The sequence below is a fragment of the Anguilla rostrata genome, chromosome 16 (assembly GCF_018555375.3).
Source record: "Anguilla rostrata isolate EN2019 chromosome 16, ASM1855537v3, whole genome shotgun sequence".
In the NCBI taxonomy this organism is placed as follows: domain Eukaryota; kingdom Metazoa; phylum Chordata; class Actinopteri; order Anguilliformes; family Anguillidae; genus Anguilla; species Anguilla rostrata.
The window spans coordinates 6477413-6490439 of NC_057948.1; the positions used below are offsets into that span (position 1 = coordinate 6477413).

General features: G+C 47.8%; 1 protein-coding gene across 1 annotated transcript in view; it reads right to left on the reverse strand.

Annotated features, from left to right (window-relative positions):
• Positions 1-13027, reverse strand: part of LOC135241831 (protein kinase C-binding protein NELL1-like) — a 290330-nt gene that overhangs the window by 160582 nt on the left and 116721 nt on the right. Inside the window, exons 5-8 of the mRNA XM_064312554.1 lie at positions 11210-11306; positions 5254-5326; positions 4241-4323; positions 1692-1826 (exon numbers count right to left, since the gene is read on the reverse strand). Coding sequence (XP_064168624.1) covers positions 1692-1826; positions 4241-4323; positions 5254-5326; positions 11210-11306 — 388 coding nt within the window. The remainder of the gene's footprint in view (positions 1-1691; positions 1827-4240; positions 4324-5253; positions 5327-11209; positions 11307-13027) is intronic.

Consider the following 13027-nt stretch of genomic DNA (forward strand, 5'->3'; position numbering starts at 1 on the left):
GCTTCAACAGTTTTTCTCAAGCATGCGTGTAGCACATTTTGAAATCTCTTCAGAATTCAACCCATATTTTAAGAAATGGCCTCCAATTAGATTTCTTTCTGAACATCGTAGTACTATGTTCCAGCTATTCCCATTTTGGTCCTGTGACTCACTGTGTAACAACCCATTTGCAGCTGTGCTATAAAAATAGTTGCACGCAGTAACGTTTGCTCAGCCTTAACACAGCACCCACTGCATGATGACCAGCCAAACATTTCAAACATCTTCATTAAATTTTATCAATGGGCGTTATGTTTTGTTTTTTTTGACAGCAGTGTGTTGCATGTTCAGTCTGTGCTGAATTGATAAGACATTAGCTATTTCCCAAAGCTTCCATATAACACGATGATATGGAGCAGCAATCCGAATCTACCGAGCTATCGGCTTCAAAGGACATTGTGATCATATGCAAACTTGGTGAGTGGAGTCCGGCTGCCTTGTTTTGTGACCATTTACACCACCATCTGTCCCAATTTCCACCCTAACTAAACAATATATGAAGGACAGACCAGGGTCAAACACGTTTTTGTTTTTTTTTTGGATTCAAATACTTTTCTGTGCTCTGTTGATCTTGCCTGGTGTAATTGAGCCTGCCAATGTGACCAGAAGGCGGGGTTTGTACTTTTTGAGAGTATTTAATTGGTTTCAATACACCAGACAAGATCAGTGAAGCGTAGAAAAGTATATGAATCCGAAACAAATACGTATTTGACCCCGGTCTGATGAAGGACAAGAAAGTGACTGAAATTAACCGTCTATTGTTTCACGCAGATTGAGTCTCGCTCGCATGTAATTTACAAACACGTTTAAAGATGCTTTTCTAAAGTGTATTCACACGTGTTTGTGAATTACATGCAAGTGGGACTTACGTGTTGCTTGCGTTATAAATGTCATTGTATATCAAGCAAATCTTCAAAGGGAACCCAAATATTAGGAAATGAAATATACTGAAAACATATCAGTAAGAAAATATGAAGATGCTGCAACCATTCACATTATTTTGACACATATCCAAGTTATGTGATATGGGGGAAAATGTAATAAAATAACTCCAACCGTTCACATTATTCGGACACATATCCAAGTTACACGATATTGGACAAAAAATATAAAATAAAATAAACATGTCCATATATTTCCAGTATATTATGTAAGGGTATATAAGAGATCGGTGCAGGTAAGGGCGGAGCTCAATGCAGGTAAGGGCAGTGCGGGCGTTGCAGGTAAGGGCAGTGCGGGCGGTGCAGGTAAGGGCAGTGCAGGCGGAGCAGGTAAGGGCGGAGCTCGATGCAGGTAAGGGCGGTGCAGGTAAGGGCAGTGCAGGCGGAGCAGGTAAGGGCGGAGCTCGATGCAGGTAAGGGCGGTGCAGGTAAGGGCAGTGCGGGCGGTGCAGGTAAGGGCAGTACGGGCGGTGCAGGTAAGGGCGGAGCTCAATGCAGGTAAGGGCAGTGCAGGCGGTGCAGGTAAGGGCAGTACGGGCGGTGCAGGTAAGGGTGATGCGAGCAGTGCAGGCGGAGCAGGTAAGGGCAGTGCAGGCGGAGCAGGTAAAGGTGATGCAGGCGGAGCAGGTAAGGGTGGTGCGGGCGGTGCACGTAAAGGTGATGCGGGCAGTGCAGGTAAGCGCGGCACACGGTTTTTCGACAGCACCTCACCTTGCAGGCACAGTTCCGGCAGTTCTCCGGCTCCACCCACATCTCGTTGTTCCGGTACTCCGCGCCGTTGGCCCTGCAGGTCTTCTCGCAGTGGCAGCCCTCCAGCTGGCTCAGCCGCGACTCCGCGTAGTTCAGCTGGCACGCAAACAAAATGGCCGCCGTCAAGGGTTTTCAATCTCATGAAGGAAAATGCGGTTGCGATGCCTTGTTAGATTACATCACATTATTTATCCAAAGCAAAGTACAGTAAGTGCATACTGAAGGTCATTGGAGCAACTACAAAACACAGGTCTGATAAGGTACAATACTCATTTTGTACAGTTATTCATAGCTATGGACACATTAAGTCCAGGAAACATTACTCTGACCTAACCTATACTAAGTCAAACTAGGAGGCATGACAAGCTACAACATCAAGATAATTATACAAGGTACAATAAGTGCTGGATGGAGGTACATGTACAGCATGAAAGAGGGGAATTTAAGTGACAGAAATGTTCTGCAGAGTGGTGATAGATAATTAGCCCAGGTGTAGTCTGAAGAGATGAGTCTTCAAACCACGGCAGAAGATGGGCAATAGCTCTCTTTGAACAATGTTCGGTAATAATTCCGCATCCCCCACACCATCAGAAAGAGGGATGACCCCACCCATGATGATAACCCCCCCCCCGAACCCCCCGACCCCGCCGCTTCTTCCTGTTGGTGGCCAGTTGGGGGAACGGCGGTGTGCACACGAGTCCGTGCCGCCTACGCTCAGGAGACCTGCTGTCAATCACAACGGCTTTGAGGCCGGCCGGTCGAACGAGCTCCGCCGCTCGCTGCCATTTGCTCAGAACCCGGTCGAAACGCATTCCACCCGCCCGATGCGCTCTTATTGACCAGAGAAAGGTCTCACAAAGAGCAGGGCTCCCGCCCTGAATTAAACAGTGCCGTCGACCTTGGAAAGCCGTTTCGTCTGCCGGAGTTTGGCTGTTTCGTCTTCCGGAGTTTGGCCGTTTCGTTATAGCGGCTCCTTAAAAGCGAGCAACGCACCTAAATATTACGTATCTGCGCTCGTTCTTTTCCAGCATTTTTTGTGAGTTAATTAATTAAAAACCCTTCTTTCAGCTTGGGCAGGAGCCACACTGACTGAAAAACAAGAAGGTCTCTCTTGTGAAGGGCGTGACTAGCCGAAAGTCTGTCGGCACACCGCAGTGCAGGCCTGATGAGCCAATAAATGATCAGATAATTGTTCAGGGTGTGTGTGTGTGCAGATAACCCCCCCCCAAAAAAATGGAATGGAATCGACACAGTTCTCACAACTGCGGCTAGGGAGATCATGAACATAGAATTTAGCATTTTCGCACCACACTTTCATCCCTAAATGTGTGTGCGTGTGTGTGTTTGCGTGTGTGTGTGTATATGTGTGTGTGTTAGTATGTTGTGTGCGCTTGTCCGCGTGCGAGCGCGCGTCTTTTGCTTAACACCTACACCTACACCTACATTTCACGCCGGAATAATGAATAATGAAAGGTTGTGCTGATTGGTGCGTTCACTCGACGGGTTCGCCCTGACCGACCGGACTAAACTGGCCACTTACGCGCGTGCTGTGCGCTCTTGTTAAACTGTGCCTCTGACTTCCTGCTCAACTGGGCCTGAATCTGTTCTCCACTGTGCCCATCGCCTCAGTGAATTACGCCGCGAGGCTAGGCAGCAGCAAAACAGCGACGTGCGCGACGGGAAACCCAATTTCAAACCCGTAAGCGGTAAGTGCAGTTACAGTTCGAGAGCGTCTGGAACGGAAAGCTACAAGTTTCTCCTTCGTAGCTTCTGTGTGGAAAATCCAAATTAAAGACCTGTGCTTTAATTTTGTCCAAATTAAAGCACAAGTCTAAATCACTGTAAAGGGGTGGGAAAAGTAGATATTTAGACGCAGCCGCTCCCTAATAAATGGTCTGCATGACTGCGTATCCAGGGGCCGTTCTCTAAATTTAACTGCGTCCGTGTCTGTGCGTGGCCGACTGCAGGTGGCATGTAAATCAGTGCTGCAGAGACGATATAGACAACGCACCTCGTAGCTCAACAACTAAAACACTTGGTTAAATGTCCCGTGAGTAAGCAGTAATGCTGTCGTTTTTACTGTTCCAGAGAAGTCCTTTTCTTTGTTTCTTAAGTGTTTTTTTTTGCCCACATAATGCCGATGTCCTGCAAGCATGGGTGACACGAAGGGGGACTTCAATGCAAGCAACAGTTAGACAGCGATGATGCATCGTGAGGATATTTTAAGAGATGCTAAGAGGCACATGTGTACGTGTGTGAGCGTGCGTCTTATTTTGCATCTAAAAATGAGCCAGCCTGAGGCTCCTAAAGTGTTGATTTCCCCAGATCTGCATAACGGCGGTTTCCTGGTTCAGATTAGCGTTCTGCTAGCCAATGTTCATTCACATACATTCATTCTCATTTCAGCCTACTAAAGCACTAGGGTACAGTAGCTCCTAAAACTCTGAGGGGGGGGGGGGGGGGGGGGGAACAAACCTCTTGGTTTCATACTGGCCAACACAGGTGCTCACCTTTATGGTCATTTTAGCCAGCAGCTCCTGCAGGTCCATAATTCCTTGCACTAGGCTCAGGAAATCACTACAGGTTGGACAGGCTCCATAGGAGAAAAGGAGGGAATGAGAGAGAGGGGGGGAGATAAAGAGAGAGAGAGGGGGAGAGAGTGAGAGAGAGAGACACACACAGAGAGAGAAAAAGACGTAGAGAGAGAAAGATAGAGAGAAAGGGAAAGAGAGAGAGAGAGAGACCAAGTTGAGACAGCAGTAACAACTCGTGTCCAGAAAAGAAAATGACATGTAATTTCAGGGAGGCTATGGATGGCTGCTTTCAGGTCAAAGCACTGGCCCAGAACCCAAACATCGCTTTCTTCATATTAAATGTCTTTTTCCAATTAGAAACCATCGGGAAGTGGAAGGGAATGTTTCCGCAGTTCTGGCTAAGAGGGTTTCATCTTGTTTACCATCTTCCTGATGAGTCACGACAGGAAAAGAAACATATCGTCCGGTTCATTTCCCGTATGACAGCCCACATGTACATTTAGTCTTCTGGTAGATTTAGTATATTGTGCAAGCTCAAATTTCCACCGCAAATTGGTCTGATGTAACCTCCTCTCATGTTCAGTGTAACTGACAAGAACGCCTAATCTCTTTACATTGCTTTATTCAATCTCCATAAGATGTTTTGCACAAAATGTCTTTGTTTTCCATTACTTCCCATCTCACAAAAGTCTTAACTGCAAGACGTAATTACAATGACACATGGTAGAAACTCCCCACTGTCAAAGCATCCTCCAGCTGAGGGTTCAACACTTGTGAACAAACTAATTACACCCAGGAAATTTGATATAAAATTTCTTGTGATAAAATACATCGGCAGTTGGTTAATGGTCAGATTCAGAGGGCATCAATCTGCAGGTGTTCTATGAAACAAGGAAGTGAGCAATGTTGTAATAACAATCTGAGAACCTAGGGAAAATATTTCTAACCAAAAAATCACGTCCGATTTTTTTGAAATTGGAGATACTTACTACGGTTCAAGTTGGGGCACTGCGTAATGTATCCGTTCGGAGCAAAAATGAATTTCACATCCTGGATCGTTCCCTGAGAGAGAAAAAGAGGGACAGAGAGGGAGAATGAACACACTGATGATAAAACTGATGAGACAATAGTCTTACCATCGGGGAGTTGCATTGGTGGTGACGGAGTGTAGCACAGTGGGTAAGGAACTGGGCTTGAAACTGAAAGGTCGTAGGTTCGATTCCCGGGTAAGGACACTGCCGTTGTACCCTTGAGCAAGGTACTTAACCGGAATTGCTTCAGTATATATCCAGCTGTATAAATGGATACAGTGTAAAAGTTGTGTAAGTCGCTCTGGATAAGAGCGTCTGCTAAATGCCTGTAATGTAATGTAATGTGTTAGCCACCTCCAAGTGTTATTAACACAAAAGGTCTTATCAAATCTGTTCCACAGGGACAACAAGTAACACTATATTCAAACCAGTTCCCATGTGGAGGTTGATTGTATTGTGCCATGACAACTACAATCATTGAATCTTTTGAGTTATTGAGTTGCGTGTCCAGACAAAAACCTTTGCCGAATTCCATGAACATTGAAAATAAATGTCACTGTTCAGTTTTTAATTAATGATTTAATGTACTCAGAATTACCACAATTGTGTTTTAATGATTGAGCCCTATGGTGTACTCTACAGGGGAGGTCCTTGCATAAGCCCTCTCTGGTTTTTTGACCCTTCACATTTTCTATTAATCACTGCATAGATCAACTAAGCATGAATTCATATTTTTGTGCTAATAAATAAAATAAAATAAAACTTCTGAATTGTCACTGTGTTGAAACCATCGTTCTCTTCCTGGTTCGCAAGTGCGTAGGGGCGACATAGCTCAGGAGGTAAGACCGATTGTCTGGCAGTCGGAGGGTTGCCGGTTCAAACCCCGCCCTGGGGCGTGTTGAAGTGTCCCTGAGCAAGACACCTAACCCCTAACTGCTCTGGTGAATGAGAGGCATCAATTGTAAAGCGCTTTGGATAAAAGCGCTATATAAATGCAGTCCATTTACCAAAAGCCGTTGGGGAATCTTTTTGTTCTTGTCGTTGACGGGCGCTGCCCGAAGTCGCCGCATCTCATTGGCAGGAGCCCGCGAGCGCCCGTTCTCCCCTCCGGCTCGGCGGGCGAGCGAGCGGGAGTTTGAGTGGCGGTGCTGCAAGGGCGGAGCGGGGCGGGGCGGTTCTCCCTGTCAGACGACGTGGGGTGGGGGGGCTCACGTCTCCCCAGCCCGCAGTCGGCCATCGGCAAACGAAGGCGCAGACTGCCCGCCGCGTTCGCCGGTCGCGCCCGCCCGCGAACGCCGCGGTAAACGGCGCGGCGTCAATCCGCGACGGAGCCCCGGGCAGAGCCGATTCGGTTGCCACGGGCGATTACGCGACACACGACGGAGATTACGCGCCTCTGTCGAACGGCGCGACGTGAACGACCTTGACCGGTTCGATATAAGACGCCATTTTGCATTTGCTACTTCGGAACAAAAACGCGATATAATGGACTTCTCTTGTAGCTGCTTGGCCACAAGTCTGTCAGTTCCTCAAACTGAAAGTGAAAAAGGTAATTTGCTGCATGAGATGCAACTGGTTTGGACGGCCAAGGTGAAATCCACTCCTAAAACAGAATGCCAAATCAAAGCGGCAAAACTAAACAACGGCTGACGTCCCAAAGGTAGAGCGGATAGCTATTGGCAGCTCATCAAGGTAAACAATAAAGTTTCCTTTTTTTGAAAAAAACCTTTAGGGTTGTAGCCCAGATAGGGTATAGTTCAAATGAATTTAACTTGATTTTTTTTAAAAAACCTTTGAGGGATAAATGTCACTGTATTCAAATAAGTTAAACAATGTCTAAAGACCTTCCACACCTGGGGAACAAAACTTGTCCATGATTAAAACCTTGACGGAAGGCTCCTCTTGATCAGGTAAGGTATCCTCCCATAGTGCCATAATCATTGCTTCCACATCTGACACCTAGGACCAACTGTCATCTAATAAAGAAATGCAACAAGGACTTAGGTTTCAGCTCGAAAAAATTTCACCTGGTAGAGTGCAGAACTTTGCCAAGACACAACAAGCTCCCCCTCACACAGCATATCTGCTGGCACCAGAGGTAATCACTTTTCGAGGTAATATATTTGGTGAGACATTAGCACTAGAAGAAAGGTCATGGGGTCACCAAAATCGATGGGTTTATTCCTCTTAGGAACGTGAATGTTCACCGCAGATTTCACGGCAATCGCATTTAGACGAATGTATGCACATCCTTGGAGCATTCTTCATAGCTCAGAGTAGACCGATTGCTGCATGAGGTGCTCAACCGCCTGCTGTCAAGTGCCTGACAGACACCTACCTACCCTCTGCTGGCAATGAGAGTCAATTAAGCCTTGGATAAGCGCTATTAATCAGTCCATTTACCATCATAATTTTGTCCATTTAGAACATCTGAATGCACAAAAACCTGCATCACTATAAAACACTGACGTGAGCAGTGCATTCAATGAACAGCTACAAGCTGAGTTACAATTGAAAGAAAAATACTAACCTTTCCTACATGTAATCCTTAAGAGGAACGCAAACTCAAGTGGGATGAATCAGTTCCCATAAATACGAAGCGCTTAAGTTTTATTACATTACATTAGAGGCATTTAGCAGACGCTCTTATCCAGAGCGACTTACACAACTTTTGACATAGCATTTTACATTGTACCCATTTATACAGCTGGATATATACTGAAGCAATGCAGGTTAAGTACCTTGCTCAAGGGTACAACGGCAGTGTCCTTACCCGGGAATCGAACCTGCGACCTTTCGGTTACAAGCCCAGTTCCTTACCCACTGCGCCACACTCCGCCCCTTTAATTTAAACACGAAGCGCTTAAGTTTTACCCTCGTATAAATTGCACTGTGAAAGCTCGCCGGTGAGCCAAAGCAACAAGGCCCGGACGGCTAACCAGCCGGAGAGCGGGACATCGACCGCGTCTAAGGCCCGGCACGGAGGACACGGGACAGCGCCCTCTCCGCATCGATCGCCCAAACAACCCCATCCCAGGAACACGGACGCTTAGCAACCGGGGGCCCGGTTAGCGAGGGGCTACGCTTCCAGCCTCCGGAATTAAACCCGAAAAGGGAACATCGGATTCTTCGTTAAGCTTTAACGCCGGAAGGGTTGCCGTGAGCTGGCCGGAGGAGGCCTGTGAGTCACCGGGACGAGAGGGGGTGGGCGGCGGGTAATCAGCAGGGTTAAGAAACAGTCATTCACGAGCACTTCCTCCAGCCTACAAGAGCCTTACCTCCTCGCTATTCTGAAGCTTCCTGAACAACAAGCAACTCAAAGAGTGGAGTGTGTAGATAATTTCAGCTCAAACCCCCCCCCCCCCCCCCCACCCCCCCGCCCCCCCCCCCGCCATCCCCGGGGGAACATTTCGGAGCCGTTTGGCCTCTCCTTCACAAGCAGCCTGGTCACCTGACATAATTAACCAATCAATACTCATGTTCCAAAGAAGCCGCGTATTCATTAGGGCCAGCGAAGTACTTGAGCTGAACATCAGACTCTCAATCTCTGACAGCGCGTAAGCAGAGCGTTGGTGAAGGAGGCCTGGAAATGGGACCTGTTTTTCCTTTTCTCTTCTTCTCCAGAGGCATTGATAGCAGCTGTTTTTAACTGCATATCTGTGAATGTTTGCTCAGTGGTTTTAATAACGTGCAGTTTTTAAATAAATTACACTACATCTCATATTCGTATGCAAGGAGCTTTTTGATAAAAATGAACTTAAACATGAATTACAGCAATAACGTGATTAACAGTCTAATATGCAATTTGCACTTAAAAGAAGATGGAAGCAATCAATTTGATGTTGAAACTGATGTAGGGTGAGAGCGCACGGTTAAAAGATTTATGGGTGTGTGTGTGTGTGTGTTTGAGTGTGTGCGTGTGTGTGTGTGTGTGTGTGTGCGTTTTCGTGAGACCGTGTTGCGCGCGCATGTCAGGAATCGTAAAGTTATTGTTTACCGCCCTGGCCGTTCCTCCATTTCCATTAAACTGCAGCTCTATTCCCAGAGTCTCTCTCTCTCTGCTGTGAGACTGGGGAGAACGATGGCGCTGGGCGCTGATTATTGATTATTGTACAGCTTTATCATCCCAGCCTGTGCTGTAATAAAAGCTATAGCCTCTCAGCAGCTCTGTGCTGAGGGGCGGGACAGTAACGTCTGTGCCTCCCGCACCGCACTGCACTGGCCTGCAGGGGGAGCCACTGCGGCGATTCGCTAACAGTTTCTTACTTTCTTTCCATTATATTGATCAGTAATGGTGCTTCCTCTTCTTTCTGAGGTGGCAATCATTCAGTTTTGGCACAGCTCAAATCAATTTCCTTGTTACCACACCAATCCCAAAAGTGCACAACTTTAACTGGCAAACTGTCTCAATGAAAGTTTAATTTTGCTCATCTAACTCTCAGCCAAGTCACTTAATGAGCTGAATTTAAGGGTTATCTTTAGGGGTACCCCCAGTCTCCATTACACCGGAGACGCCATTGTGTCTGGGTAGCGTCTCCGTTCGGTTGTTGCTACGGACGTTATGACATGACTACGATGCACTAGCGACTAAGGCGCTAGGCTTCACCCCCGGAGCAGAGGGCCAGGTTTGACAAGGAAGGGTCTCCCTGCCTCCACACACACACACACACACACACACACACGGCCCGTGTCTGAACGAGCGCTTCAAACACACGCCAACAACTGTTTCATTTTTCACCGGGGACTTCAAACGAGGAAACCTCCACAGAAGTTTGAAAAACCTTCAACAAAACGCACGCTTCCGTTAACCTCAAAGCAAACAGGAGTTCAAACAGCGGAGACTGAGCGACGTGCAGCCAATAAAGTTCGGGAATAAAAAGAAGAAAAAAAATAACAAACTCATTACTTCCTGGTTTCCTGCACGGCATTTTCCCAGGAAATGAGAACTGACTAATTTGGGAAGTCCGGAGAAGCCGGGAGAATCCCATGGTCCCTTTCCTTCAATTAACGCCTCGTTGAGAACTGGAAATAAGGCCGGTTGTAGACAAAGCTTTTTAATTTATCGTGGCATTTGTTTTATTGGATGAATAAATGACAAGGTCACATACATGAAGCAAGGTTGATAACGAGGTGTACTGCGTTTCACACAGCACAGGTTTAAAACTATGTATAAAAATTGGGCATGTGTACGCTTATGTACAGTATGTGTATGCATGCATACATTTTCTATGTGCAACTCAGGAAGAGTAGTTGTTGCCTTGGCAACAACAAATGGGGATAAACAATAAACTTAGGTTCTGGAGAGCCATAGGGTCTGCTGATTTTTGTTCTTGCTCAGCACTGTATTGTCCAATGAAAAGCAGTTGATTACACATCTAACTCCACTTCACATGGTTTTTTTTGGGTATGATTGTTCACTGAAAATAAACCCAAGCAGACCCTGCGACTCCCCAGAACCAGGGCCGGGGACCCCAGCAGACCCTGCGGCTCTCCAGAACCAGGGCCGGGGACCCCAGCAGACCCTGCGGCTCCCCAGGACCAGGGCCGGGGACCCCAGCAGACCCTGCAGCTCTCCAGAACCAGGGCCGGGGACCCCAGCAGACTCAGCGACTCTCCAGGACCAGGGCCGGGGACCCAAGCAGACCCTGTGGCTCTCCAGGACCAGGGTCGGGGACCCCGGCAGACCCTGTGGCTCTCGGACCAGGGTGGACCCAGCAGACCCTGTGGCTCTCCGGGACCAGGGCCGGGGACCCCAGCAGACCCTGCGGCTCTCCGGGACCAGGGCCGGGGACCCCAGCAGACCCAGCGGCTCTCCAGGACCAGGGCGGGGGACCCCAGCAGACCCTGCGGCTCTCCGGGACCAGGGCCGGGGACCACGGCTGAAGGGTGCACTCTCTCAGGCGGACGGTCTTACCTTGAACAGGCCGTGCTTATGGCTGTGCTGCCCCAGCCACACTCCGCTGCCCGGGGTCAGGTCCATCTGAGGGGGGTCTACCACGCGCTCGTAAATCCTGTCCGGAACAAAAAAACAAACCACGCTATTTTTACGCCGACGTGACGGGAACAGGCTTACCGGCCGACAAAGTACAGGTTTTCTACTGTTCTTTGTGTAGTATAAAAGCTTTCCCATTTACATTCATATTTTATTCGGACTTTAGTCAAGCAGCGAGAGACACTGCTGCACACACTTCCGGTCCTGTAACCTATAACCTGGCGCCTTCCAACAAGCCGGAGCAGGATTGGCAAACGGCGCGATGAGGCTGCACCAGCCAATGGCAAAGCTGCTGGGCGATGCCGCTGGAAACTGTACAGGAAGTGGTGTCACACCTTCTGTGAGGAGCGGCCATTTTATTTTGCGATGAAAAGAAGACAGGTTCAAATGGCCCTGTAATGTGTGCTACCTCTCCTTTCAATCAAATGTTTATTTATTTGAAAAGTGACACATCACAAATGACATACATTTATTCAGCTTTAAAGAACCCCCCCCTCCTCCTGTGTGCTACTTCTCCTCAAGTGCCCATTTTTTTCTCTCTAAAAGATGTGTGGCAGCAAAAAATGCACTTCAAATAAAATGACAGAAAGTAAGCAACGTTCACAAATTGGACCACTCCAACCAGGATTAGCACTATAGCCAGCTGCAGCGTTCACATAATCATTGAGGAATTTATCTGCGACGAAATTAAAAAACCCTGCAGGCATGTTTTTTTGGCCCGGATTGTTGGGCCTCCTGCCCGGTTTCGTTCGTTTCGTCCTGCGACAAACAAACGGCCGGCCAGGCCAGGCCCAACTGGATTCTGGGAAGTCTCGGCGGGGCGCAGCGGCGTTGGCTAGAAGGGGTTAAAGAGCGAGCTGCCAAAAATGTGCGAGGAAGACCGGCTCGACGAGAGGAAGCAATTCTGAGCGAACTCAATAGCGGGAGGGAGGGAGAGAGAGAGGCGTGACCGAGTCAATATTTAGCTTCCTGCCGCGGGGGTAAATTGGACGCGGAGAGCGGGGGATCCCTTCAGCCGTGACGGTCTCACCCGGCGAGCTTCTTACAGCAAAGCGCTGTCGATGCCGCCGGCGGTATGTCCGCCGGCCGGCCGGTAGCCTCTCCTCCGGATTTCAAAATAAAAGCGCCGCTCGCTCGCCATTTCCTGTGGCTTGTCCGGGCGACGGCAAACGGCGTGCGCTAGGGGAAAGCCGCTGACTTGCGCAAGGGACTTTCTTTTCTTTCCTGGTCCTCAATTACAGGTAATCAGAGCTGGAATTACAGTGGAGCCTTGTGGAGCCTAGCCCCGTTTCAGAAATTCAGAATTCCGAAAATGACGCAATTCTGGCAACGAGGTGCAATTCCACAATGTTGCTTTTCAGTGGACAAATCTACATAATTTACTGTACAATCGAGCATACGGATATATATTTTACTGTTGAACACATTTGGTGAGTCGCGGTTTTGAAAACCCAGCCTATTGTCAATGTTAATGAGGTGTAATGTATGCTCTAAAAGATACTTCAATGGAAAAATGATATGTACTTAACTCTATTTCAGTCTCATCCATTCAATCTCCTCTAAATGTGTTTCTCAAATTAAATTAAAATGCAACCACGCACACACACACGCACCCACACACACACAAGGATCCAAAACAATAAAGTATTCAGTGAAAGAAGGTATTGCGGTTTCAATTCGTTGATCTACACATAAATGAACTTGACAGAAAATCACAGTCAAAACAAGAAGAAATGATGG